General features: G+C 43.1%; 1 protein-coding gene across 2 annotated transcripts in view; it reads right to left on the bottom strand.

The window, feature by feature from the left end:
• Nucleotides 1-25,455, bottom strand: part of ace (angiotensin I converting enzyme (peptidyl-dipeptidase A) 1) — a 189,415-nt gene that overhangs the window by 37,107 nt on the left and 126,853 nt on the right. For both annotated transcript variants that reach the window (XM_078529837.1, XM_078529839.1), the window contains 2 exons: nucleotides 20,540-20,698; nucleotides 6,069-6,156 (listed from right to left, as the gene is read on the bottom strand). In XM_078529837.1, the coding sequence (XP_078385963.1) occupies nucleotides 6,069-6,156; nucleotides 20,540-20,698 (247 nt within the window). The remainder of the gene's footprint in view (nucleotides 1-6,068; nucleotides 6,157-20,539; nucleotides 20,699-25,455) is intronic.

Raw genomic sequence — 25,455 nt, 5'->3', positions numbered from 1 at the left:
CCTTTGCTTGAGATTTGTGCCTTCTACAATTCCCCTCTCTGCTGCCCAGAGTGTTCAGTTGCGAGTTATACTGTCACGCGTGTTACCTGATCCAGTCAGATCAGGAAGCTGGATTCCATGTCTGTGCTGTCATCTGATTTCAGCGATGACAGTAGCTGAGAGGCTAGAGTCTCAGTGTCCTGGCTCCCAGTCATCCTGGCTGGTAACTGTGTTTATGGTTGTGTGAGGACAGGACACAGGTTGGGTGGGAACTCCCTCACTCTCTAGCCTCAGGCTTTAAGAGCAGCCACTTGGATATGATCCTGGGTGATGGCTGGTGTCAGTGGATCTGTATCCAGAGTGGCAGCAGGATGGGAATGGAGGAAGTGAAATAAAACAAACACTTTTAGATGGAGTTGGGCTGAATTTTCATTCCAGGTTCAGGACCCCGACATTGGGTCCATTTCCAGGTCGCGAACCTGCTCCGTGATGTCCCACTTGTAGATTCGCAATCAATAAGGGTGGCGGATTAATTGAGGTGCCGGGTTTTAGACACAGGGGCCCAAATTAAAGGGCAGTGGTACATGATTGTGAACATTGGCATCCTTGGACAGAGGCTGGAATTCAGTAGAGCACCAGAATGGCATGCACCCATGGACGGGCGGCCCCTTGGCTTGCCAAAATCTCCCTGATGGTGTTGTTAGAGATGATGATAGTCCGGAGGAGCATTCTGTTTCTGGAGAATGGCAAGAGGAGATCAGTCAGTCAGACAAGGCAGGCATGGATGGAGGTGGCTCAGGGGGTGAGCAGCTGCAGTGTGATCAGCAGTGTGGTGGAATGTGTTATATTGGATACTGGGTTGCTAAGGGGTTAATTCTAATCTTTAATATGCTAATCATACTCTGTCCATCATCAGCAGAAGTGGTGCAACATCACATGATTTGGTGTCTCATACAGCCTGGTAGAAGTATGTAAACTAGGGTAGTAAGATGTGTTCCAATATAACTCCTGTTTTTTTGTATTTGAGTGTTAAGAAAGGTGAAACCTGGCTTTAGTTTCATTCAGTGTTTTTTGTGAGCTGGGTGCCAGGAAGTCTGGGGGCCTTTTTGTATACATGTATTTTTAATGAGGTTTTACAACTCTTGAAGTGAAGAGAGCTACCAAGGGGTTACCGAGGGGTTAGTAGTTTAGTGAAGTTTAAAAAAAAAAGTAAAAAAAAGCTGTGCAGTTGTCTAGCGACAGGTGTCCAGAGACATAGAGAGAGACAGGGAAACACAGAAGGGCAGTCAGTTAGTGTGTGTGTACCAGAGAGTGCAGGCAGAAGGTCTAATCTCTCGAATAAGAAATCCTGCAAGCCTGCTGGGGAACTGAGTTTAGGGAACTCGTGTTTGCTCTGAAGTTGAAGTAATAATGAGTTTAGATTGCAGCTTTTGGGGTGTCAGAGGAAGAGATACCAGCTGTGTGTTTGGCCACTTGCCCTGGCATCTAGTGAATGCTCAGAAATCCACCGGAAGAAAACTGTTTGAAACAGAGGTTTTACAACTCTTGAAATGAAGAGAGTTACCAAGCAAGAAACCGCGGTGTTTAGACAGTGGTAAACAGACTAGGGTTTTGTGTCTGAATGAGTTGCTGGGAAAAAAGGAATAATGAGAGTTTGAATCATTTACTGGTATCTGTATTGAAATCTTTCCAACCTTTTTGTCTAGTGTAATATAGTTCATGTTTTCTTGTTTAATAAACATTTTATTCTTTGTATTAACAGTGTACTGGCAGATCCTTGAGGATGTGTTCAGTAACCGACCTCCATGGTTTCTAAAAGCAACATCAACTGGGATCATAACACGCTCCAGACTCATTAAGTATTTAGTCTAACAATATCAAGAATATTGTGTCTGGAGTGTGGGTGCAGTGCAGAAAGTGTTTCAACCACTGTGTAGCTATGTGAGTGCAATGCTACACCCATACAAGGGGCCTCCAGTTCTGGGATCACCACCACACCTAGGAACAGAGCAACGTGAGGGTACATATAGTGCTCAGGAATAAGAAGGATGTGTGCGCCCTGGTGCAATCCTGAGCTGTGAGTAGAGCTCACCCCACAAGCACTTATTGGGTAGATGACAAGAGCACCGTGGTATCAACACTCTTACTTTTGACTTTGCAGGAATAAAGAGCTCATAACACGGAAGAAAGAGGTCACACAGATCGTGGAGTAGTGCTTTTCACTATAATGATGGCTATGGAGGTGGAAACACTGGAAAGTACAAGAGTGGCAGCTCGACTGGAAGAGGGTGAGATGGGTCCAAGGCAGGGTGAAAGTTTGTTACCCGTCATATTGTTATGTTATTCGTGAAGAAATAAGAACTAATTGTTCTGACAATGTACATCCAGTTGGCACATTGTATTTTATAATCTTCAGAATGAGCGACCTAAATGGAGTTGGTGTATTTGGTGACCACTTTGGTGCCTTCGGAGATGGTGTGTTTGGCCAGTTGCCCTGGCATCATGAGGCAGATGGCGCTCTGGATCTCCCTGGCCGAGATGGCGTGGCGCTTGTTGTAGTGAATGAGGTGCGAAGCCTCAGAGGCGATGTGCTCGAAAACATCGACAGCGAAGGAATTCATAACACTCACGGCCTTGGACGAGATCCTGGTGGAAGGGTGGACCTGGGTCAGCACCCTGTACACGTAAGTGGAATAGCTCTCCTCCACTTCTTGGGTGGCTTCTTTGCTGCACTGCAGTCATGTGCTGAGTTACAATATGTCAGTCCACCAACCACACAGAGAGCAGCAAGAAATACACTCGATGAAGTTCCAGCATTTTGAGTCTTAAAGTCTGATCATTTCGAACTCTGGGAACCAAAAGGCATCCGGATGCAGTGGGTGTCTGTAAGACTCAAACATTTTTAACAGATTTAATGCTGAATTAGATTGAAAAATCAACCCAAATATGTACCAGCTGAGAGAGAGAGAAAAACTGAATTACGCAAAAACAAAATGGCCACCTCCACAGCATAAACGCACAGCTCCAGACATGATGAGTTGGCGAGGCTGATGATGTCATAGAGGCATTTGCGAAGTTTAAACACAAGTGCAGACCGACATTGAGTAGTTTTCTAAAAGGCACTACTGAAGAGAAAAGGATCAGCTATATCCTTTTGTGGGTAGCAGCCAAAGGATTAGAACTCTTCAATAACTGGGAGATGAGTGAGGACAACAGTAAAAACCCAGAAAAAAAATTCAGCACACAGCTCCAGCCAAAGCCCACTGATATGAAATTCAAAACCTGAGGCAGGAACTGGGTGAGCTTGTCGACAATTTCCTAATGCGTTTGAGAAATGAACCCAACAAGTGTAAATTCAAAGAAACAGATGAAAGGCCAATACATCAGCTCATTTGGAGATCTGATGTATAAAAGAGCTCTGATTGGAATCGACAGGCTCACAATATCAAAGTCTGCTGATGTTGCCAGAGTAGATGAAGGCACAAGTTGACAAATGAAGATGCTGACTACCCAAATGGCTAGCTTTCAGTTAAATCAAGGGAACGACAGCAGGCTGGATGCAGTGAAACAGCAACAAAAGAATGTTCACCAGACATAGAGAAAGATGCGCAAGAGCTGTGGACGACCAGTTCACAGTCAGGAGGAAATATCCCGCAAACGGATCAAAGACAGAGCATATGGAAAGCTCAATCACAGGGAATGTTGTGTAGAACAAAGAAAGAAGATGGTAAAGGAGTTACCAGAGGCAGAGCAACAGGGTGAATGAGAAAGAAACCAAACCATTCATAACCCTGGAAGATGGTCATGATTTTGGGGATACAATAGACATAGGAACCATGTAGCTGCCTGAAATGGCTGGGTGCAACAGTCCCAGAGAAAAGAAATTCACACAGCATTTCAGATCAGGAAGAGGGTGAGAAATAAGCTCACAGCCATAAATCTGAAGCTGAAGCTTCATACCAGAGCACAGAGTAACATCATCCTGCTCAGACTCCACCAGAAGATCTTTCCTGAACATTTGCAAGAAAATGGTTACCTAAAGAAAGATGCTCTGATACCGAGCAATGTTATGCTAACAGCATATGGGGGAACTGAGATTCAACAGCTAGGAACAAACCAACCCGGAGGGACACACAAAGGAAAAGATGTTAACTGCATGTTTTATGTCACTGAGACAGATGGCCCTGCTATCCTCCTGGTGTAGGTGAGACATACAAGGGATGCAAAGGAGCAGCCAGCATACCTGATGATATCTAGGTCTATGGTGATGAAAAAGATCATGACTCCCATCTACATGAAGCCATGGAGCGAACAAAGAAAGCTGGGATCAAGCTAAATGCAGACAAATGCACTGTGAAGGTGTCAGAATGCCAGCCTTTCAGAATGGTGTACACACCCGGTGGAATCAAGCCAAGCCCAAAAGAGTCACAGCTCTCTGAGTTGGAAGTTCCAAGAGGCAAGAAAGAGATGAGAAGTATCCTTGTTTTGACTCTTTCATACCTCACATGTCAGAACACAGAGCAAACATACGAGAGCTGATGAGAGGGGATGTTGAGTACCAGTGGGAAAATCTATTTGCCAAAGCACTGCACAATCACTTCCAAGTACATAAATGCCACTTCAGTGGTGGGGAAGCTTCTAGAAGCAATTATTCAGGATAGAATCAATAGTCACATGGAAAAATGTGGGTTGATTAGGAAGAGCCAGCATGGATTTCTAAAGGGAAAATCATGTTTAACTGATTTGCTGGAGTTTTTTGAAGAGTTAACAGGGAGGGTTGATGAGGGTACTGCTGTTGATATTGTGTACATGGGCTTCTAAAAGGCATTCGATACAGTGCCACACAACAGACTTGAGAGAAAAGCTATAGCTCATGGAATAAAAGGGACAGTAGCAAAGTGGATACAAAATTGGCTGAGTATTAGGAAACAGTGAGTAATGTTTAATGGATATATTTCGGGCTGGAGGAAGGTTTGTAGTGGAGTTCCCAGGGGTTGGTATTGGGATCCTTGCTTTTCCTGATATATATTAATGATCTAGATCCTGGTGTGCAGGGGACAATTCCAAAGTTTGCAGATAATACAAAACTTGGAAGCATTGTAAATTGAGGAGGACTTCAAAAGGACATTGGCAAGTTGGTGGAGTGGGCAGATGAAGTTCAATGCTGAGGAGTATGAGGTGATTCGTTTTGGTAGGAAGAACATGGAGAGACGATATAAAATAAGAGGTACAACTCTAAAGGGTGTTCAGGAGCAGAGGTATATGTGCATAAGTCATTAAAGATGGCAGGATAGGTGGAGAGAGCAGTTATAAAGCATACAGTATTCCAGGCTCTGTTAATAGGGGCAGAGAGTACAAGAGCAAGGAGGTTATGCTGAACTTGTATAGGGCACTAGTTAGACCTTAGCTGGAGTATTGTGTACAGTCCTGGGTGCCACACTTTAGGAAGGATGTGAATGCATTGGAGAGAGTGCAGAAGAGGTTTACAAAAATGGTTTCAGGGATGAGAAACTTCAGTTATGAAGGTAGATTGGAAAGGTTGGGATTGTTCTCCTTGAATAGGAGAAGGCCAAAATGAGAGTTGATAGAGGTGTTCAAAATCATGAGGGGGCTGGACTGGACAGAGTAGGGAGAAACTGTACCCGCTTGTAAAAGAATCAAGAACGAGAGGGCACAGACTTAAAGTGATTTGCAAAAGAAGTAAGTGTGATGTGAGAAAAAGCTTTTTCACACGACGAGTGGTTCAGGTCTGCAATACACTGTCTGGGACTGTGGTGGGGGCAGGTTCAAACGAGGCATTCAAGAGGGCATTAGATAACTGTTTCTATTTAAATAATGTGCAGGGTTATGGGGAAAAAGCAGGAGAATGGCACTGAATCAAAATGCTCATTTGGAGAGCCGAGGCAGACCTGATGGGCGGATTGACCTCCTTCTGCACCGTAATGATTCTGTGATCTGTGATTCTATGATGTTGTACATTCTCACAGCAGTGTATGAATGGTATTGCACATGCACAATGTTGTGAATGAATGGTGCTTATTAGAACATTAAAAATGGGTGAAGATATTCCATTACAGCCTGTGGCTTACCAGGGTCCAGAGGATGACAAGTCTTGTTTGCGTGACATACTTTTGCAGTACTGTAGGTAGTTTCCATTTCAGACAAGACATTGTTGTACTAGAAAGAGACATGGCAGACTGTTAAAAATATAATCATTCAGATTCAATAAACTCAACAGCATGAACCCGCAAACCCGCGGTAACTAAATGTGCTACAGATTGGAAAATAATTCACTCTGGATACCATACAGTACAATCAGTAATTCACCCTGAAATAGGCACAGCATGAGCACACTATTCACAATAAATACTGTAAGTAAAACCAGTAATTCACACTGAATACTGTATGTTGAATACTGTATGTTGAAAACAGTAATACACACTAAACACTGTACAGAGCAATCAGCAATTCACAATAAATACTGTACAGTGTGAGCAGTAACTCACATCGAATACTGTATGGAGCAAATGATAATTTACACTGAACACTGTACATTGCAAGGAGGAATACACCCTGACTACTGCACAGTGCTACCAGAGGGGACTGTGGTGACAGTGGGCGGGCCGGCTAAATATTAGCTGGTTGTTTAATTATTGGGACAATGATAGCAGCAAATGTTCCTTCACCCACCACCCCCCATCCACCTTCACCCTCAACAAACATCTTTCACCCTCACAAACACCTGCCCTCACCCACCCAACTCCCTCCATCACTCTCCCCCTACCTCATTCATCCTCACCCACCTGAACACCTCACTTTATCCTTTCCAACCCCCACCATTGTCTTCCCCAGTGCCCACCATCACCTTCCTCCACCTCCCTCCTTGGACAGGACACAATGGGAATATCAAGCAAGACTGAAAGACAGTAGAACATTCATCAGTGAAAACATAAACATTGCTGGCTGAGTGTCAAGCTTCATTACAGAGACTGGTTTGAAGTAGTTAATTGAAAAGCACTGTTATATTTCTCTTGACAACAGTTCTAAGTGCAGATTTGTTCAAAAGATTTTTCAAAGTATCAGAGTTGCAACTGACTTCTCACAGAACGATTTAATGGTAGCAACAATACCGGTGTTAGTAGTAATCAGCAACAAAACAGCAACAATATTAACACATATAATGAAATTAACAGAAGCCATTTATAGGTTACCCCTCTCAGGGCTGTGCCTGAGGGTGATTTATGGATGTGAGTGGGAGGGAATAAACTCTGCATGAGAGGGGCACTCGTATCCCTCTCCTGGGTTAGCTGTGGGTCAATTGGATCAATTAGAAAGACATGGACCTATCAGGGGTAGTCAGCATGGTTTTGTTTGGGGAAGATCGTGCCTTACTAACTGAATAGAAATTTTTGAGGAAGTAACAAGGAGGATTGATGAGGGTAGAGGAGTGGATGTTGTCTACATGGATTTTAGTAAGGCATTTGATAGGTTCCCACATGGCAGACTGGTCAGAAAAGTGCGATCCCACGGGATAAAGGGCAATGTGGCGATTTGAGTCCAAAATTGGCTCAGCGACAAGAAACGAATGGTTGATGGATGTTTTTGCAAATGGAAAGTAGTTTCCAGTGGTGTTCTACAGGACTCAGGGTTGGGGCCCATGCTGTATATCGTATATATTAATGATTTAGACTTAAATGTGGGAGACATGGTTGGGAAATTTGCATATGACACAAAAAAATGGCTGTATAGTTGTTAGTGAAGAGGATAGCTGTTGTCTCCAGAATGATATCAGTGGTTTGGGTTGAGTGGGTGGAGAAATGGCAGATGGAATTCAATCCAGAGAAGTGAGGGGTAATGCATTTGGGGAGGGCAAACAAAGTTAGGGAATACTCAATAAATGGGAGGGTATTGAGAGGGGCTGAGGAAGCGAGAGACCTTGCAGTGCATGTTCACAGGTCTCTGAAAGTGGCAGTACAGGTGGATAAGTTGGGAAAGAAAGTATATGGAATGCTTTCCTTTATTGGACAAGGTACTGAATACAAAATCGGGGATGTAATGATGGAACTCCGTGGCCTGAATCTTCTGGTTGGCGTGTGGGGGTGGGCCCCACTTGCTGATGTGTAAAATGATGCGCAGTGATGTTGGGCGTGCGTCCTGACGTCACCGCGTGTCATTCCGATCCTCAGTTTGGTGGGCACGCACCGGAGTCGGCTGCGTGCCTGCCGAACTGTCAAAGGCCTATTAAGGCCATTAATTAACTAATTAAACTGATTCTCAGGGCTGCCCATCTCAGGGCTGCCTGTCTAACTGTAAGGTTGTTGGGCCAGGCGAAGAGACCAAGCAGTCTTTGCATTTTTCATGAAACCTCATCCATGGGTGGGATGAGGTTTCATGAAAGGTTTGTTAATTAAATAAAATGTGTTCTGAAAATTCATAAACATGTCCTAGCTCATGTGACAATATCACATGAGGGGACATGTCCGAGTAATTTCATTTTTATTTTTAACGATGCTTATTAAACCCTGAGGCAGCTCTGTGACAGCACACTCAGTAATTTATGCTAAATACTAAACAACACAATCAGTAATTCACCTCAAATACTGAACCACAGAACCAGTAAGTTACACTAAATACTACATACCCAAATAAAAAATTCACAATGAATACTACCCAATTCAATCAAGAATTAGGAACATTGGAGCAACACATTCAACCCCTTGAGCATTTTCTGCCTTTCAATAAGATCTTGATTGATCAGCAGCTCCAACTGCCAGCCTTGGCTCCAGGTCCTTTCATATCCTCGGAGAGCAAAATTACTTATTAATTGAGCTAACCCCTACTGCTTGCTGTTGGGAGGCTGCTGCACACTTCAATGCTATCAAAATCTTGCAAAATTTTAAGAGCCTTAATCAAATGGCCCCTTAATCTTTTATATTCCAGAATACAAGCCTACTTTATGTCATCTCTCCCTATTATCTAAGCAGTGGATCGTTGGTAAAATTTTGGCGAATCTGAGCTGTACCCTTTCCAGTGTCAATATATGCATTTTTTTTTATTTATTCATGGAATGTAGGCAGCGCTGGCTGGGCCAGCATTTATTGCCCATACCTAATTGCCCTTGAGAAGTTGGTGGTGAGCTGAATTCTTGAACCGCTGCAATCTCTGTGGTATAGGTACAGCCACAGTGCTGTTAGGGAGGGAGCTCCAGGATTTTGACCCAGCGACTGAGAGAGAACAGAGATATATTTCCAAGTCAGGATGGTGAGTGACTTGAAGGTTAACTTCCAGGTGGTGGTGTTCCCATCTATCTGTTGCCCTTGTCCTTCTAAATGGTTGTTATGGACTTGATTTTCCAGACAGGTTTCTCATTAGAAACATCGAACTTTATTTACAAGCTGTAGCAGCAGTTACATGCTCCCATCAAGCTCCACAGCTAGAAGTACAACCCCCACTCTAAGGTCCCCCTGCTTAGAGCTGATTCGTTCACTCTGTCACATGATACTATATATCACAATAAGTCTTAAAGCTACAGTCACTACATTCCTTAAAGCTACAATTACTACAATGGTAGTGGTCATGGGTATGGAAGGTGCTGTATTAGGAACCAAGGTGAGTTTCTGCTGTGTATCTTGTCGATGGTACATACTACTGTCACTGTGTGTTGGTGATGAAGGGAGTGATTGTTTCTGATGGGGTGCCAATCAAGTGGGCTGCTTTGTCCTGGATGGTGTCAAGCTTCTTGAGTGTTGTTGGAGCTTCACTCATCCAGGCAAGTGGAGACTTGTGCTTTGTAGATGGTGAACAGACTTTGGAGGGTCAGGAGGTGAGTTACTCGCTGCAGGATTCCTAGCCTCTGACCTGCTGTTGTAGCCACAGTAGTCATATGGCTGGTCCAGTTCAGTTTCTGATCAATGGTAACTCCAGGATGTTGATAGTGGGGGATTCAGTGATGGTAATGCCATTGAATGTCAGGTGGACGGTTGAATTCTCTCCTGTTGGAGATGGTCATTGTGTGGCGTGAATGTTACTTGCCACTTGTCAGCCCAAGCCTGAATGTTGTTCAGGTCTTGCTGCATTTGGACATGGACTGCTTCAGTATCTGAGGAGTTGCGAAAGATGCTGAACGTTGTGCAATCATCAGTGAACATCTCCGCTTCTGACCTTATGTTGGAAGGAAGGTCATTGATGAAGCAGCTGAAGATGCTTGGGCCTAGGACACTACCCTGAGGGACTCCTGCAGTGATGTCCTGGAGCTGAGATGACTGACCCCCAACAACAACAACCATCTTCCTTTGTGTTAGGTATCACTCCAACGTGGCGAGTTTTCCCCTGATTCCCATTGACTCCAGTTTTGCTAAGGCTCCTTGATGCCACACTCGGCCAAATTCTGCCTTGATGTCAAGGGCAGTCACTCTCACTTCATCTCTGGAGTTCAGCATTTTTGTCCATGTTTGAATCAAGGTTGTAATAACGTTAGGAGCTGAGTGGCCCTGGCAGTATCTAAACTGAGCATCCAAGAGAAGGTTATTGCTAAGCAAGTGCCGCTTGATAGCACTTTTGATGATCCTTTCCATTACTTTACTAATGACTGAGAGTAGACTGATGGGGCGGTAATTGGCCAGGTTTTTTGCGTACAGGTCATACCTGGACAATTTTCCACATTGCTGGGTAGAAGACAGTATTGTAGCTGTACTGGGACAGCTTGGCTATGGGCTCAGCAAGTTCTGGAGTGGAGGTCTTCAGTAGTATTGCCGGAATATTGTCATATTGGAGTGAATTGAATTGGCTGAAGACTGTGATGCTGGGCACCTCCGGAGGAGGCCAAGGTGATCATCCACTTGACACTTCTGGCTGAAGATTGTAGCAAATTCTTCAGCCTTATCTTTTGCACTAATGTGCTGGGCCCCTCCATCATTGAGGATGGGGATATTTGTGGAGCCTCCTCCTCCAGTGAGTCACTTAACCGTCCACCATCGTTAATGGCTGGATGTGGCAGGACTGCAGAGCTTAGATCTGATCCGTTGGTTGTGGAATCACTTAGCTCTGTCTATCGCTTGCTTGTATGTTGTTTGGCATGCAAGTAATCCTGTGTTGTAGCTTGACGAGGTTGACACCTTATTCTTTAGGTATGCCTGGTTCTGCTCCTGGCATATCCTCTTGCACTCTTCATTGAACCAGGGTCGATCCCCTGGCTTGATGGTAATGGTAGAGTGGGGGATATTCCAGGCCATGAGGTTACAGATTGTGTTTGAGTACAATTCTGCTGCTGCTGATGGCCCACAGCACCTCATGGATGCCCAGTCTTGAGTTACTAGATCTGTTTGAAATCTATCCCATTTAGTACAGTTGTCGTGCCACACAACATGAAGGAGGGTGCCCTCAACGTGAAGGCAGAACTTTGTCTCCGCAAGACTGTGTGGTGGTTACTACTACCGATGGACAGATGCATCTGAGACAGGCGAGGATGGTGGTGAGGATGAAGTCAAGTATATTTTTCCCTCTTGTTGGTTCCCTCACCACTTGCCATAAACCCAGCCTAGCAGCAATGTCCTTTAGGATTCAGCCAGCTCAGTCAGTAGTGGTGCTACCAAGCCACTCTTGGTGATGGACATTGAAGTCCCCCAACCAGAGTACATTCTGCACCCTGGCCACCCCCAGTGCTTCCTCCAACATGTGGAAACACTCATTCATCAGTTGAAGGTGTACGGTGCATGGCAATTAGCAAAAGGTTTCCTTGTCCGAGGCCATTTCAGAGGGCATTTAAGTGTCAACCACATTGCTGTGGGTCTGGAATCACTTGTAGGCCAGACCAGGTAAGGGTGGCAGATTTCCTTCCCTAAAGTGAACCAGATGTGTTTTTGCAACAATTGCCAATTGTTTCATGGTCATCATCAGACTTTTAATTGGATTCAAATTTCACCATCTGCCATGGTGGGATTCTAGTCCAGTGGATTACTAGTCCAGAGACAATACTCCTGCTCCACCACCTCTCCCAGTAAATAATGAGGAAGGAAAATGATATTTTGACCTTTATTGCAAGGAGATTGGAGAAAAGAAGTTTTGTTGCCATTATATGTGCTTTAGTGAGACCACACCTGGAGTGTGGTTTATAATTTTGGCCTCCTTATCCAAGGAAGGACAAACTTCCTTTAGAGGCGGTGCAATGAATGCTCACTCGGTTGATTCCTGGGCTGAGAGGCCTGTCCTGTTGGGAGAGATTGAGTGGAATCGGACAATGTTCTCTAGAGTTCAGAAGAATGAGAGGTGATCTCATTGAAATGTATGACATTTTTAACGTTCTTGACAGGGAAGATCATATGAGGCTGTTTACCTGCTGGAGAGTGTGAAAGTAGGGGTCATAGTCTCTGGGTAATTGGTCGACTATTTATGACTGAGATGAGGAGAAATTTCTTCACTCAGAAGGTTGTGAATCTTTGGAATTCTCTACCCTGAGGTTATGGATGCTCTGTCGATGGGTATATTCAAAGCTGAGATCAATAGATTTTTGGTTACTAAGGGAATCAAGGAATGTGGGGGGTGGGGGGAAGGATGGGAAAATGGAGTTGATGCACAAGTTCAGGAATGATCTTACTGAGTGGCAGAGTGGGTTCCAGAGGCTGATTTGCCTAATCCTGTTTCCTACTCCAGCTCCTATTTCTAATGTTGTTAGTTCTTATTATGATCTTTCTAAAGTGCGGTGTCCAGAACTACACACAATACTGCAGATGCTGTCAACAAAAAGCTATAGAAGAACATTCTCCCATTTTTACTTTAGACCTTTAGATATAAAGGTCAGCATTTCGTTATCTTTTTTCATTATTTTTGTACCTGACCATTATGTTGTGTACACGGACCCCTAAATCTTTTTTGACCACCACTGTTCCTAACTTTCCACCATTTTAATACTATTCAGATCTATATATATTTCGTCTAAAATGGATCATCTCACTCTTACCTACTTTGAAATATATCTGCCCCAATTTTGCCCACTCACTCAATCTTTAAATGTCTTTTTGTAATTTTATTCTTGGGTCTACACTACTTGATGTACCACCAAGATGTGTGTCATTGGTAAACTTGGATATAGAATCATAAAATGGTTACAGCACAGATGGAGGCCATTTGGTCCATCAAGTTCATGCTGGTTCTCTGCAAGAGCAATCCAGCTAGTCCCACTCCCTTGCCTTTTCCCTGTAGCCCTTCAAACACTCATTGAAATCCTTTTTGAAAGTCACAATTCCCCTTTCAGACAGAGCTTTCCTGCTCATAACCACCTGCTGCTTAAAGTAAGTTTTTCTACATGTCGCCTTTGGTTCTGTTGCCAATCACCTTAATTTCTATGCCCTCTGCTTTTGGACCCTTCCACCAATGGGAACAATTTCTTTCTATCTACTCTGTCCAGATGACTGATGATTTTGAACCCATGTCAAATCTTCCCCCAACCTTCTCTTCTCTGAGGAGGACAGTCCCAGCTTCTCCAATCTACCCATGTAAATTGGAAGTCCACCATCCTTGGAACCATTCTCGTAAATCTTTTCTGCACCGTCCGCAATACCTTCACATCCTCCCTAAAGTGCAATGCCCAGAGTCGGACACCATACTCCAGTTGAGGCCGAACCAGTGTTTTATAAAGGTTCATGACAACTTTTTGCTTTTGAACTGCATGCTTCTATTTATAAAGCCCATGATTTTGTCAGCTATTTTTACCCACTTTCTCAACATACCCTGAAATATTCAATGATTTGTGCACATTTACCCGAAAGTTTCTCAGTTCCTGCATCCCCTGTAGAATTGTATCCTTTATTTTATATTGCCACCCCTCTCCTTCTTTCATTTAAATTTCACTTGTGGAAACCAGAGGTGACAGTGGGAAGAGAAGCCACCTGGCTACAATTCAGTAAGAATGGGCAAGGGCAGTTCCAGCCAGCTGGATGATAGTGGAGGGGTGTTGGAGGAGGGTGGTGTGATCAAATATCTCAAGGGGCACTGAGCATTTGAGAAGGGTGAGGGGGGATAATTTACCATTGTCACCTTGCACAGAATATCAGTACAACTTTGATAAGAGCTGTTTCAGTACTTTGGCATGGGTGGAAGGGAATTTATAATTGGAGAGATTCAAACATGGATTTGATGGAAACACAGACATGGAATTGGGAGGCAACACCTTTTGGATTTTGGAATTCTGGATTTTGGAGAAGAAAGAGAGGTTAGAGATGGGACAACAAAGAACACAGCCAATAAATTGCAATCACGTACTAAATGACACAATCAATAACTGACATCAATAACAACAACCTGCATTTTTGTAGCACTATTAACATAATAAAATATCCCAAGGTGCATCACAGGGATGTGATGAAGCAAAGTTGGATACCGAAGCCACATAAGGAGATGTTTGCTCATATGGCCAGAAGCCTGGTCAAAGAGGTAAGTCTTAAGGAGGAGAGCGAGTGTTGAGGTGCTGTAGGAGATTACAGAGATAGGGAAGGGCCAGATTATGGTGAGACTTGAGAAAAAGGATAAGAATTGTAAAATCAAATTGTGTTTTACAGGGAGCCAATGAAGGTCAGTGAGAAATAAGATGATGGATGGGGAGGACTTGGCTTGAGTAAGGACACAGGCAGCAGAGTTTTGGATGACCACAAGTTTATGGAGGAGACCAGCCACAAGTGCGTTGGAATAATTGAGTCTAGAGATAATGAAGAGGTAACGAGAGTCTCAGCAGTGATGAACTGAGGCAGGATGGAGGTGGCAATGTTCCAGCAGTTGAAACAGACGGTCTTAGTGATTGCACAGAAATGGGGTTGGAAGTTCATCTCGGGGACAAATATCACACCAAGGTAGTGAACAGTCCATCAAATGTGATATGACAATCAGTATTTCACACCAAGTACTAGAGGACAACATTTGTAATTCACATCAAACACAATAAGGCAAAATAAGCAATTTACACACTTAATACTACATAACAATCAGTGATTCAGACCAAATACTAAATGATAAAATCAGTAATTCTTGTCAAATAACACACAGCACAATTAGTAATTCACATCAAATATCACATCAGACAATTAGAACTTCATATTAAATAGTAGACTGTGCAATCAGTAATTCACATCAAACAGTATACAAAAAAAATCAGTAATTTAAATCAAATACTGTACAACTCATTAAGTATTTCACAATAAAACATGACACAGCGGAGTCATTCACATCAAATACATGACACAACCACTAAGTAAGAAGATATGAATATAAATAGGCCATTCAGCCCCTCGAGCCTTTTCAACATTCAATGCGATCATGGCTGATCTGTATATTAATTCAATCCAGCTACCTTGTCAGCCTTTCTACTATTGATCTCAGATTAAGATTTAGTAATTGAGCTATATCATCTACTGCTTTTTGCTGGGAGAGTGTTGCACGCTCCAAACAGACTTTGTTTGAAGAAGTGTTCTCTAACTTCTCACTGAATGACCTGGCTTTGATTTTAATGTTGCGTTTCCTTAGGCTCCCTAACCAGTGGAAATTGTTTTCTCTATCTACCCCATCTATTCCTTTCAGCGCCCTAAAAACCTCAATCAAATCACCCCATCAACCTTCTGTATTCCAGGGAATACAAACCGTGTTCATGTCCTCTCTCCTTATAATTTAACTCATGGAGCTCTGGTAATGTTTTGCTTAATCTGCACTGCATACTTTCCAAGGCCAATTTACTCTTTGTAAGGTGCGTTGCCCGGAATTGTACACAATACACTTAACCAGGCATAACTACTTAATTACTTTAAATCTATACTCCCTGGTTATTGGCTCCACTGCTGAGGGATTGAGATCCTTCCTATCCATTCTATCCAGGCCCCTCATATGTTTATACGTCTTGATTAAATCATCTGTCGGGCACCTCTATGCCAAAAAAAAACCAACCCCAGCATATCCAATCTTCCCTCACAGCTAACATTTTCCATTCTTGGCAACATCCTCAGAAATCTCATTTGCACCCACAACAATACGATTACTCCTTTCCTGTAATTCAGTGACCAGAACTGTGTGCAGTACTCTAGCTGTGGACTAAATAGTGTTTCATACAGTCCTACATCTTAGCTAATTAATTAAAGTATTCCACATCCCTTCCTAACCGCCCTATCTACCCGTCCTCCTGCCTTCAGGAATGTATGGCCAGGGACTCCAAGGTCCCTCTATTCCTCTACAATTCTCAATACCCTAAGATTGTGTTCTTTTTAACTATTCTTTTCATGGGATGTGGGCATCACTGGCTAGGCCAGCATTTTATTTCCCATCCCTAATTGCCCTTGAGAAGGTAGTGGTGAGCTGCCTTCTTGAACTGCTGCAGTCCATAAGGTGTAGGTGCACCGACAGTGCTGTTAGGGAGGGAGCTCCAGGATTTTGACCCAGTGACAGTGGAAGAACGGCGATATATTTCCAAGTCAGGATGGTGAGTGACTTGGAGGGGAACTTGCAGGTGGTGGTGTTCCCATGTGTTGCCCTTGTTCTTCTAGGTTGTAGAGATTGCAGGTTTGGAAGGTGCTGTTGAAGGTGCCTTGGCGAGTTTCTGCAGTGCATCTTGTAGATGGTACACACTGCTGCTACTGTGCATTGGTGGTCAATGATGTTGAAGGTGGTGGATGGGGTGCTAATCCTTTACCTTGTTGGCCTTCCCCAAATACATTACCTCTATTTTGAATTCCAGTTGCCAATTTTCTGGCCACCTGACCAGTCCATTGGTATTTTCCTGCAATCCTTCACTTTCTTCTTCATCAAACACACCAACAGTTTTTGTATCATTGACAAAATTCTTAATTTTGACCCCCACATTTAAGCCCTTGGCCCTCCAACATACTTAGACTTTCACTATTTAAATAATAATCAGATCTATCCTATTTTGGAGAACCTCATACTTACCTTCATTGAAATTCATCTGTCACACTTTTGCTCACTCATTTTATCTATCAATATCTCTTTAATTTTATGGTCCCCTTCACACTAGTTACTATCCCACCAATTTTTGTCATTGGCAAGCTTTCATATATGACTCTCTATTCTTTCATCTTAATCATGAATAAATATTGTAAATTGTTGAGGCCCTTGGACAGAATCTTGTGCAACATCACTGCCCACTTCCTTCCAATTTGAATACATATCTATTATCCCTACTCTCCATCTTCTACCCACTTAACTAATCTCCTAACTTGATCAATTATTGGTTTTTATCCATAGGCATTACCTTGTTTATCACTATAGATACTGCCTCAAAATAAATATCCAGTACTGCACAATGCAAAGAGTAACTCACACTAAATATGTTACAACAGAGCAAATCATTCAAATCAAATAACATACAACACAATCAGCAACTCGTATCAAACATGGCACAACACATTCAGTAATTCACATGAAGTACTTTATGACAGCTCCAGTGATCCACATCAAATTCTATATGGCACAATGTCAATTAACGTCAAATGGTTTGGCACTCAATCAGTAATTTACTATACGTTCTAGATGGCTCATACAGTAATTAATGTGATATACGACACAATATAATCAGCAACCCACATCAAAGCCACCCGAACACAATTGATAATTCACATCAAATTCTATACAGCACAATCAATAATTCACATTAATCACTGCACAAAGCTCCAAGTTCCTTTTGGTCCTCTAACCCTTCTATAATCTCACTAATTAAGGTGAGCTGGGGTTTCCCATTCCTGTGCCAACATCTATTATTCACATTCCCTATGTTGAATTGCATCTGTACATATCACCAGCTTACCAATGTCCTTCCCCGGTCTTTCAAAGTCAATTGCCACATCTCCTCTGCTCCCTTCAATTTCACCCCATCACCAAATTTCATACACTGTTCCCTTAATTTCTGAGAGTGGTGAATAAGGGTAGGTCAGCGTTCACCACACCTTCAATTCAAGAAACTTCCTTCAACTCTGCCCTTTACTCTGCTCAGCAAGAATCTCCAAGTCAGGTAGCCACATTATGTTTATTCCACCTGCCAGTATCTACGCCATGTTTTTTTTTGGAAGGAAAATGTTTAAAATGTTAAAAAAGATGCAATAATGTTGAGAGAGAGAAAATGATTTCCTCTCAAGAACAAAGAGGCATTATTTTAAAATGAGAGTTGGGCTGTTCAGGAATGAGATCAGAAGGCATTTTTTCACACAAGGCATTGTATAAGTCTAGAATTTCTTTGGCCCAAAGGCTTGTGGATGTTGGGACAATTGTGACTTTCAAACCATTATTGTTAGTTTTTAGGTAAAGGTGTCAAAGGATGCGGAGCTAAGGTTACATTGATTAAATGGGATATACAGCACAGAAACAGGCCATTTGGCCCAACCAGTCCATGCCAGCATTTATGCTCCACTCGAGCCTCCTCAGATCTTTTATCATCTAAGTCTATCATCGTAAACATCTATTCCCTTCTTTCTCATATGCTTGTCTAGCTTCCCCTTAAATGCATCTATGCTATTCACTTCAACACTCCCTGTGGTAGCAAGGTCTATATTCTCACCACACTTTGGGTAAAGACGTTTTTCTGAATTCCCTATTGGATTTCTTGGCGACTATCTTACACTGATGACCTCTAGTTATTCTCTTTCCCACAAGAGGAGACATTCTCTCTGTACCCACTCTGTAATCATCATTTTAAAGACCTCTATGTCACCCTTCGGCCTTCTCTTTTCAAGAGAGAAGAGACCCAGCCTATCAATCCTTTAGTGATATGAATACCCACATATTTCTGGAAAATGGAGTTCAAATCTAGAGTTAATGAAATAATGGAATGGGTTTATAAGTTTATTTGTTGGGCCAGAGGTGCGGGTGTTTTTCTGCAGGCCCCACACAGAAACCTTGGGCATCCCTTGCCTCAGGATTTCTCCCATGCCCCATTGCCTGATGTGGACTCCTATCCTTGGGACTGGATTTATGTGGAATACTTGAGTGGGCCATGCGTGGATGCCTGTTGTACATCTGTGCCTTGGTGATGGGGCTTGTTATAACATGGGTTCTTCAGATGTCTCAATGATGAGATCTTGAAACTTGTATATTTAAATATGAACTCTTTATTGTTAATCTTTAACTATTTACAGATTAGAGTTACTGCCATGCATGGTGCTGTTACCTCCACGTAGGCTGCTTCCAGAGTGTTCTTTCTAGATTGTTCTCTCAGTCTATTACCATGTGACTCTATACATCATACCATGGGCTATTCTCCAGTCCTACATTAACCCTTGCTCTGCCAAGCACCTTTATATTACAGTGGCATGCAGGCACAAGCAATATCATGCAATAGGCCTCACACAGTTTTATTTACTTTCTGCATCATTTCCACCATTGACTAGGCCCAGAGACTGAGCTGATGGAGGGAGCCCTGTGCCTGAGAGGCACTCATAATCCAACCTCACTGGTTACAAAAGATGCCCTTCTTTACTTCTGTCGGTCTGGGAGAGATCTTTGAGCAATCGGCAGAAAAACTACAATCAATAAAGGTGACAGGTTCTAGAAGGGCTATATATTTAATCAAGTTTGAAGGGATGATCTGAGTTAAAAGCCCGGATTTTAAATACTGATTTAAATTTAATCTTTTGCAATACTAACTGGAAGTATTAGGTAAAGAGGAAAACACATGAATTATTTTAACCTTCTCTTAAGATCTAATTTGTTGGCCCTCGTTATAAATCAGCACCATAAAAATTATGTCCATGTAAGACATGGAGAAATTTATTGATGTAACGGTGGTTTGTGCAGGAATGCATTTCTCTATCAATCTGTGATGCATAATAAAGTCATTATTTTTCAAGGCATTCATCACAGAAACATTAACTGTGCGATCTCTGAGCAGACCGCTTACAAACTTCTTCTAATGGGCAGTTCAGTACCTTCCTGATCTGGCACATCCTCCTCGCAAACAGCATGAAGTCTCACTCTGAATGAACCACACCACGGGGGATCAATTAGCTCTAAACATTTACAGACAATTCACCAACCCCAGGGGAGGCGGTGGCATAGTGGCGCTGTCACTGGACTAGTAATCTAGTGAGGTAATGCTCCGGGGACCTGGCATTGAACCCCACCGTGGTATTGAATTGAATAAAAATCTGGAATTAAAAGTCTAATGATGACCATTGTCGACTGTCATTAAAAAAACCCCACCTGATTCACTAAAGGGAAGGAAATCTACATCTTCTGAAGATGAAGATGACCCAGCACATGTGGACCTACTGCAGCGGTTCAAGAAGGCAGCATAAGGATGGGCAATAAATGCTGGCTGAGCCACCAACACCCTCAAAAAAAACTTATCTGCTTCAATCAGCAGTAAGAAAGCACCAGCCTTAACAGTAGGACCAGTCCCGCTGTCTGTCTTTGTAATCTTCTATGGATCTGTAAATTAGGTTCTCATGTTCCCCATCATGAGTGCCATATCAACAAGTTTATGCCAAAAATGATTGCACCAAATGTGTTGCAGCCCCTATCTATAGTTACATAACTAGGTTATTCACTGTAGTAATGTCATTAATAGGAACACACTGACCTCCTTCACTTCTGCCTCAGGAAGAGCTGCACGTTCAATGTCACTCAGTTTCTTGAGAATACGTTTGGTTTTCGGGTTTTGGAAGTCCGTGGAGTCAAAATTCCGAGCTTTTTTACCGTACACCAGTGAGTGATTGTTCATCTTTAGGCTTTTTTCCAGCTAATTAAAGAAAATAAGTCATGAGGTATTTTCCAGCTGTGACATAGAGATAAACAACATTTATTTTACACACACAATTTTGCATCTATACTCATTCATACAGTTATATATACCCAATTCAATACATTCCTAAGTGCAGACATATGCGCATTCACATACGTGTACAGACATCATTGACACAGAGTCTCATGGCCTTATGCTCTGGCTGTCGGTGCATGCACGGTTTCTCTAACCGTTACGCCATTATTGTGTGTCCTGAAACCTTGCCTCTCACCTGCAGCAAAAGGAGCTGGCAGCTTCTCCTCACATCTGTACCCCCCTTCGTGATACTGCAGCCCCTCGCTGCTTCCTTCACCACTAGCTTGCTTGCTACTTCTCCCTCCCACTTTGGTCCCGCTCCATCCCGCTTCTCACCCCCACCCCTGTTCCCTCCCGTGGCCCTTTGCTGTTCCCTTCACTTCTCCCTTCCACTCCAGCCGTCCATTCTGGAAGTGAGCCAGCAACGAAGGGAGTGGCAAGATGCTGCGGAGGGTGTGAGGAAGCAGTGAGGGGCCTTGGGCGCAGGAGCTATCTTCATTTGTTTTAATGCAGGGCCTGTAATAACTTTACAGAACAGACAGGTTTCAACAAGAAACAGATAAACTTTATTATAGAGGTTTTTCAGGTTTTTCATGCTTGAATCATGACTATTGACAGAAAACCCCACCCCCAGGATTGCCCACGCTTAGAGCTAATTGGTAGGACCCTCCAAGAATGCCACACGACCCCTGATAGACAGCAAGAGAGGCTATAGCTTTAGTTACCTCATTTTCTCCCCCTTTAGTTTTTACAGTTTCTATTTACAGGGAATATTTGAATATTCAACTACATATACATATATACAACTACTGGTGATTTAAGATTAAGCCTCTGAGCTGCTTTCCCAATTTGGTTAGTGCGGCGTAGCTCTACCACTTGAGGTTCTTCCACAGGATTGACATGTTCAGGAACTGCAGCACCAGATACATCATTAGAAAGAGGCAGTTCAGGGTTTGTACAGACTGTACAGAGATATAGGGCATGTCTATTCTAGGTTGATCTGTCACTTCAGGAACTAATGATTCAACATTAGTCACAGGTGGAATAGTTGGTTATTGGAAAGTCTCTCTATCGCAAAGATAGTCCACGTGCTTTTGAACAATTTAGTCTTCTGCTTCCACTTGTAATGATAAGGGACCAGTTTCTGCGACAACAATTCCAGGAACCCAACAAGGTCCGCTTCCAAAATTCTGCACGAAAACTGTATCTCTTACAGTGAATCTTCGAGCTTTGCTAAGAATATAGTGATTCAATTGCTGATTACTCTGATTCTTCTCTAACTTCCACTCCAATCTTGGAAACACCAGACTTAACCTTGTACGTAGATGGCGTTTCAATAATTCAGACAGTGTTGAACTCATAATCGAATGAGGTGTCATTCAATAAATGAGAAGAAAGTGGGAAAGTCGAGTTTCTATGCCTGGATGTGCACTGTGAAGCTCTGTCAAGAGCGGTTCTCTTCCTCGAAAAGGACGACAACTCTTGATCCCCATAACAAGATTCCATCTTGACAACTTAACTCCATTTTTCGGGTATGGAAAGGTCTCATCTCTTGAGGTACAGGTGAATTTTACCACCCTTACAATACAAGGTCACTGACTTTTGACAAAATTGGATCTCTGTTCATCCAATTTCTAATTTGCTTCGCATACACAGGTGAAGAATCCAAGAAGTTCAGTACAAGCACAACCTCTTGTGGCCCTGGAGGATGTACAATGCCATCTGGTAACTGGAGATGACTGAGTGCATCCACATTTGCAATGTGTTAGGTACGACGGTACATAAAGGTACACTCATACGCAGATAATAACAGAGCCCAATGTTATATTCTTGCTGGTGCTATTTGCAGAATGGCCTTATCCTCACTGAATAAACCCATTAATGGTTTATGATCCGATACAATGGTGAAATGTCATCCATGTAGATACTGGTGGAATTTCTTCACTCCGAATATCACCGATAAACCTTCCTTTTCTAGCTGGGAATAACCCTGCTTGGCTGTGGAGAGGGTTCTCGAGGCATAGCCGATGGGCCTTTTGATCCATCTTCCATTCTATGCGATGACACAGCTCCCACTCCATAAGGAGAAGCAGCACATGCTAATACCAATTTTTTTGATGGGTCATAGTGTATTAATAAACATGATGAATGTACTAGTTTCTTGACTTTCACAAAGGCTTCTTCCTGTTGTGAATTCCACAACCAATGATGATTCTTTTTTAAAAACACTGTTGCTAAGTTTGGCAAGAAGCGGTTATAATAATTGGTCATTCCTGGAAAAGATTCGTGTTCGGATTTAATTGCCCTAACTTTCTCTTCTACCTGATGCAAACCCATGGCATCCACCCTGTGGCCAAGATAAGTAACTTCTGGTGCTTAATATGTGCATTTCCCTTTCTCTAATCATACTCCAGCTTCCACGAATCTTCTTAATACCTCTCCCAGATTGGCCAAGTGTTCAGTCTCAGTTGACCCTGTGATTAGAGCATCTTCTAGGTAGACTATCACCCAGGGAAGTCCTTGCAAAAGGCTTGCCATTGTCGATTGGGAGGTTGCACATGCAGATGATAGTCCAAATGGCAGGCGGGTATATTGACACTTGTGCGTGTTGATAGTTACGTACCCCCTAGACACACTATCTAGCTCTAGCTGTTGGTAAGCATGACTCATATCTGGTTTTGTATAGGATTTGCCTCCAACTAGCTTTGCGTATAGGTCGTCTATTCTTGGAATTGTATATTTCTCTAGTTTTGCTGCCTTATTAACAGTTAATTTATAGTCCCCACAAATGCATATGGTTTGGTCAAGTAACCACTGAGACTATGGGTGCTGCCCATTCTGAGAATTGGACAGGTTGGATGATGCCCAGCTTTTCTAACCATCACAGTTCTGCATCCACCTTCTCCTTCAATGCATAAGGCACAAGTCTGGCCTTACAAAACGGGGTATCGCCTGAGGGTCCACATATATTTTTGCTTGCAAGCCTTTTAACTTACCTAATTTGTCCCGAAATACGCTGTTGTATTTCCTTAGCAGTTCAGGAACTCCTCCTGTTCTCAGATGGAATATTTCAGACCAGTCAAGCTAGATTTTCTGTAACCAGTCTCGGTTCAGGAGACCAGGCCGTTTTCCTGTCACTATTATCATTGGAAGCTGAGCTGTCTGCTGCCGGCAAGATGGTGGTACTGCGACGATGCCCTTTGTCTGAATTGATTCTCCAGTGTACGTTTTTAATTTAGCAGTTGTCCACCCCAAAGTTAATGCTTGAGTACCTTCACTAAGGTATTCGAAAATGTGTTCTCCCACCACGGTTGTTGAGGCTCCCATAGCCACCTCCATTATTAGTGGCTTCTTATTAATTTGGATTGTGACTGTGTTTGGTTCAGTTTTCACAGCATTGACGTTATACAGGGAATAGATGCTGGTATTGGCAACTTTAGGTTCTGCTGTATTCTTTAATTCAATCATGTTGGTTTGCTGCTTTACAGCCTGTTCGGGTTTTGCCCTGCATTGCCTTACTACGTGACCTTATGGCAGTAATGGCATTCTTCCTCCTCAAACCTACACATCTATAACAGCTTAACCTTGGAGTCGCTGCTGAAGTGTTCCTACTAGATCTTTTTCTGTTTTTAATAGCGGATGTTGTGGATCTGGCTTTCGTGCCACGATCAGTGCTAGGTTCCCGCCCCACATGATGAACAGCGCCATGTTGTATGTGTCGCAAAGCCTGCGAGTCTCTCGCAGCACTTTCCACGGCGAGGGCAATATCTAGAGCACGTTTTAAGCTGATGTTGACCTCAGCAAGTAAATGGTGCTAAATGGCGTCGTCCTGAACTCCACAAACTAATCGATCCCGCAGCATCTCATTAACGTGTCCCTGAAGCCGCAGTGTTCTGTCGGCTGCTTAAGGTGCACTACGGACTCCTCCGGGGCCCTAATTCTGGGATTAAATTTAAAACGCTGCATGATTGTGGATGGCTTCGGCTGGAAATGCGTTTTCACGAGGTCCCCTAATTCATTGTAGGATTTAGAATTGGGCGTGTTCGGGGCGGTGAGGCTGTGGATGAGATTGTATGTCTTGTTCCCACAGACGCTCGGAAAGATTGCTTTCTGCTTCTCCTCGGTGGTAATTTCGTTCACTACGAAATAAAAACCAAGGCGCTCTACATCCTGGTTCCAGTCGACCAAAGTCACATTGTAAGGATCAATTCTGCTGAAGAGTGGCATGGCTGGTGAGTAGTCTTTTCTTCTTTTTTAAGATTCGATGTAGTCACGTCAACAAGGCGAGGTGCAGCGTCGGAGCTATTTTACCCTCGTCGCCAAATGTAATGACTTGATGGAGCGGACAGGTTTCAACAAGAAACAGATAAGCTTTATCACAGGGAGCTTTTCGGGCACTACATGCTTGAACCATGGCTATTGACAGAAAGCCCCACCTCCAGCATTACCCATGTTTAGAGCTCATTGATCAGAGCCTCCAAGAATGTCACGTGACCCCCCGATAGACAGCAAGAGAGGCTATATCTTCAGTTGCTACGGCGCTGCTTGGGATGAGGCTGTTAGTGATGGCACAGACACTGACATGGCATTTATGCACATGCAGGAAGTACTGGCCCTTGTGTTGTGACAGAAATAAATGCAGCCAATTGTAACCAAACTCTCCAGGCAAGAAATGGGTG

Source organism: Cetorhinus maximus, chromosome 25 (assembly GCF_964194155.1).
Source record: "Cetorhinus maximus chromosome 25, sCetMax3.hap1.1, whole genome shotgun sequence".
Taxonomy (NCBI): domain Eukaryota; kingdom Metazoa; phylum Chordata; class Chondrichthyes; order Lamniformes; family Cetorhinidae; genus Cetorhinus; species Cetorhinus maximus.
This window is presented reverse-complemented; position numbering and strand designations above follow the sequence as displayed.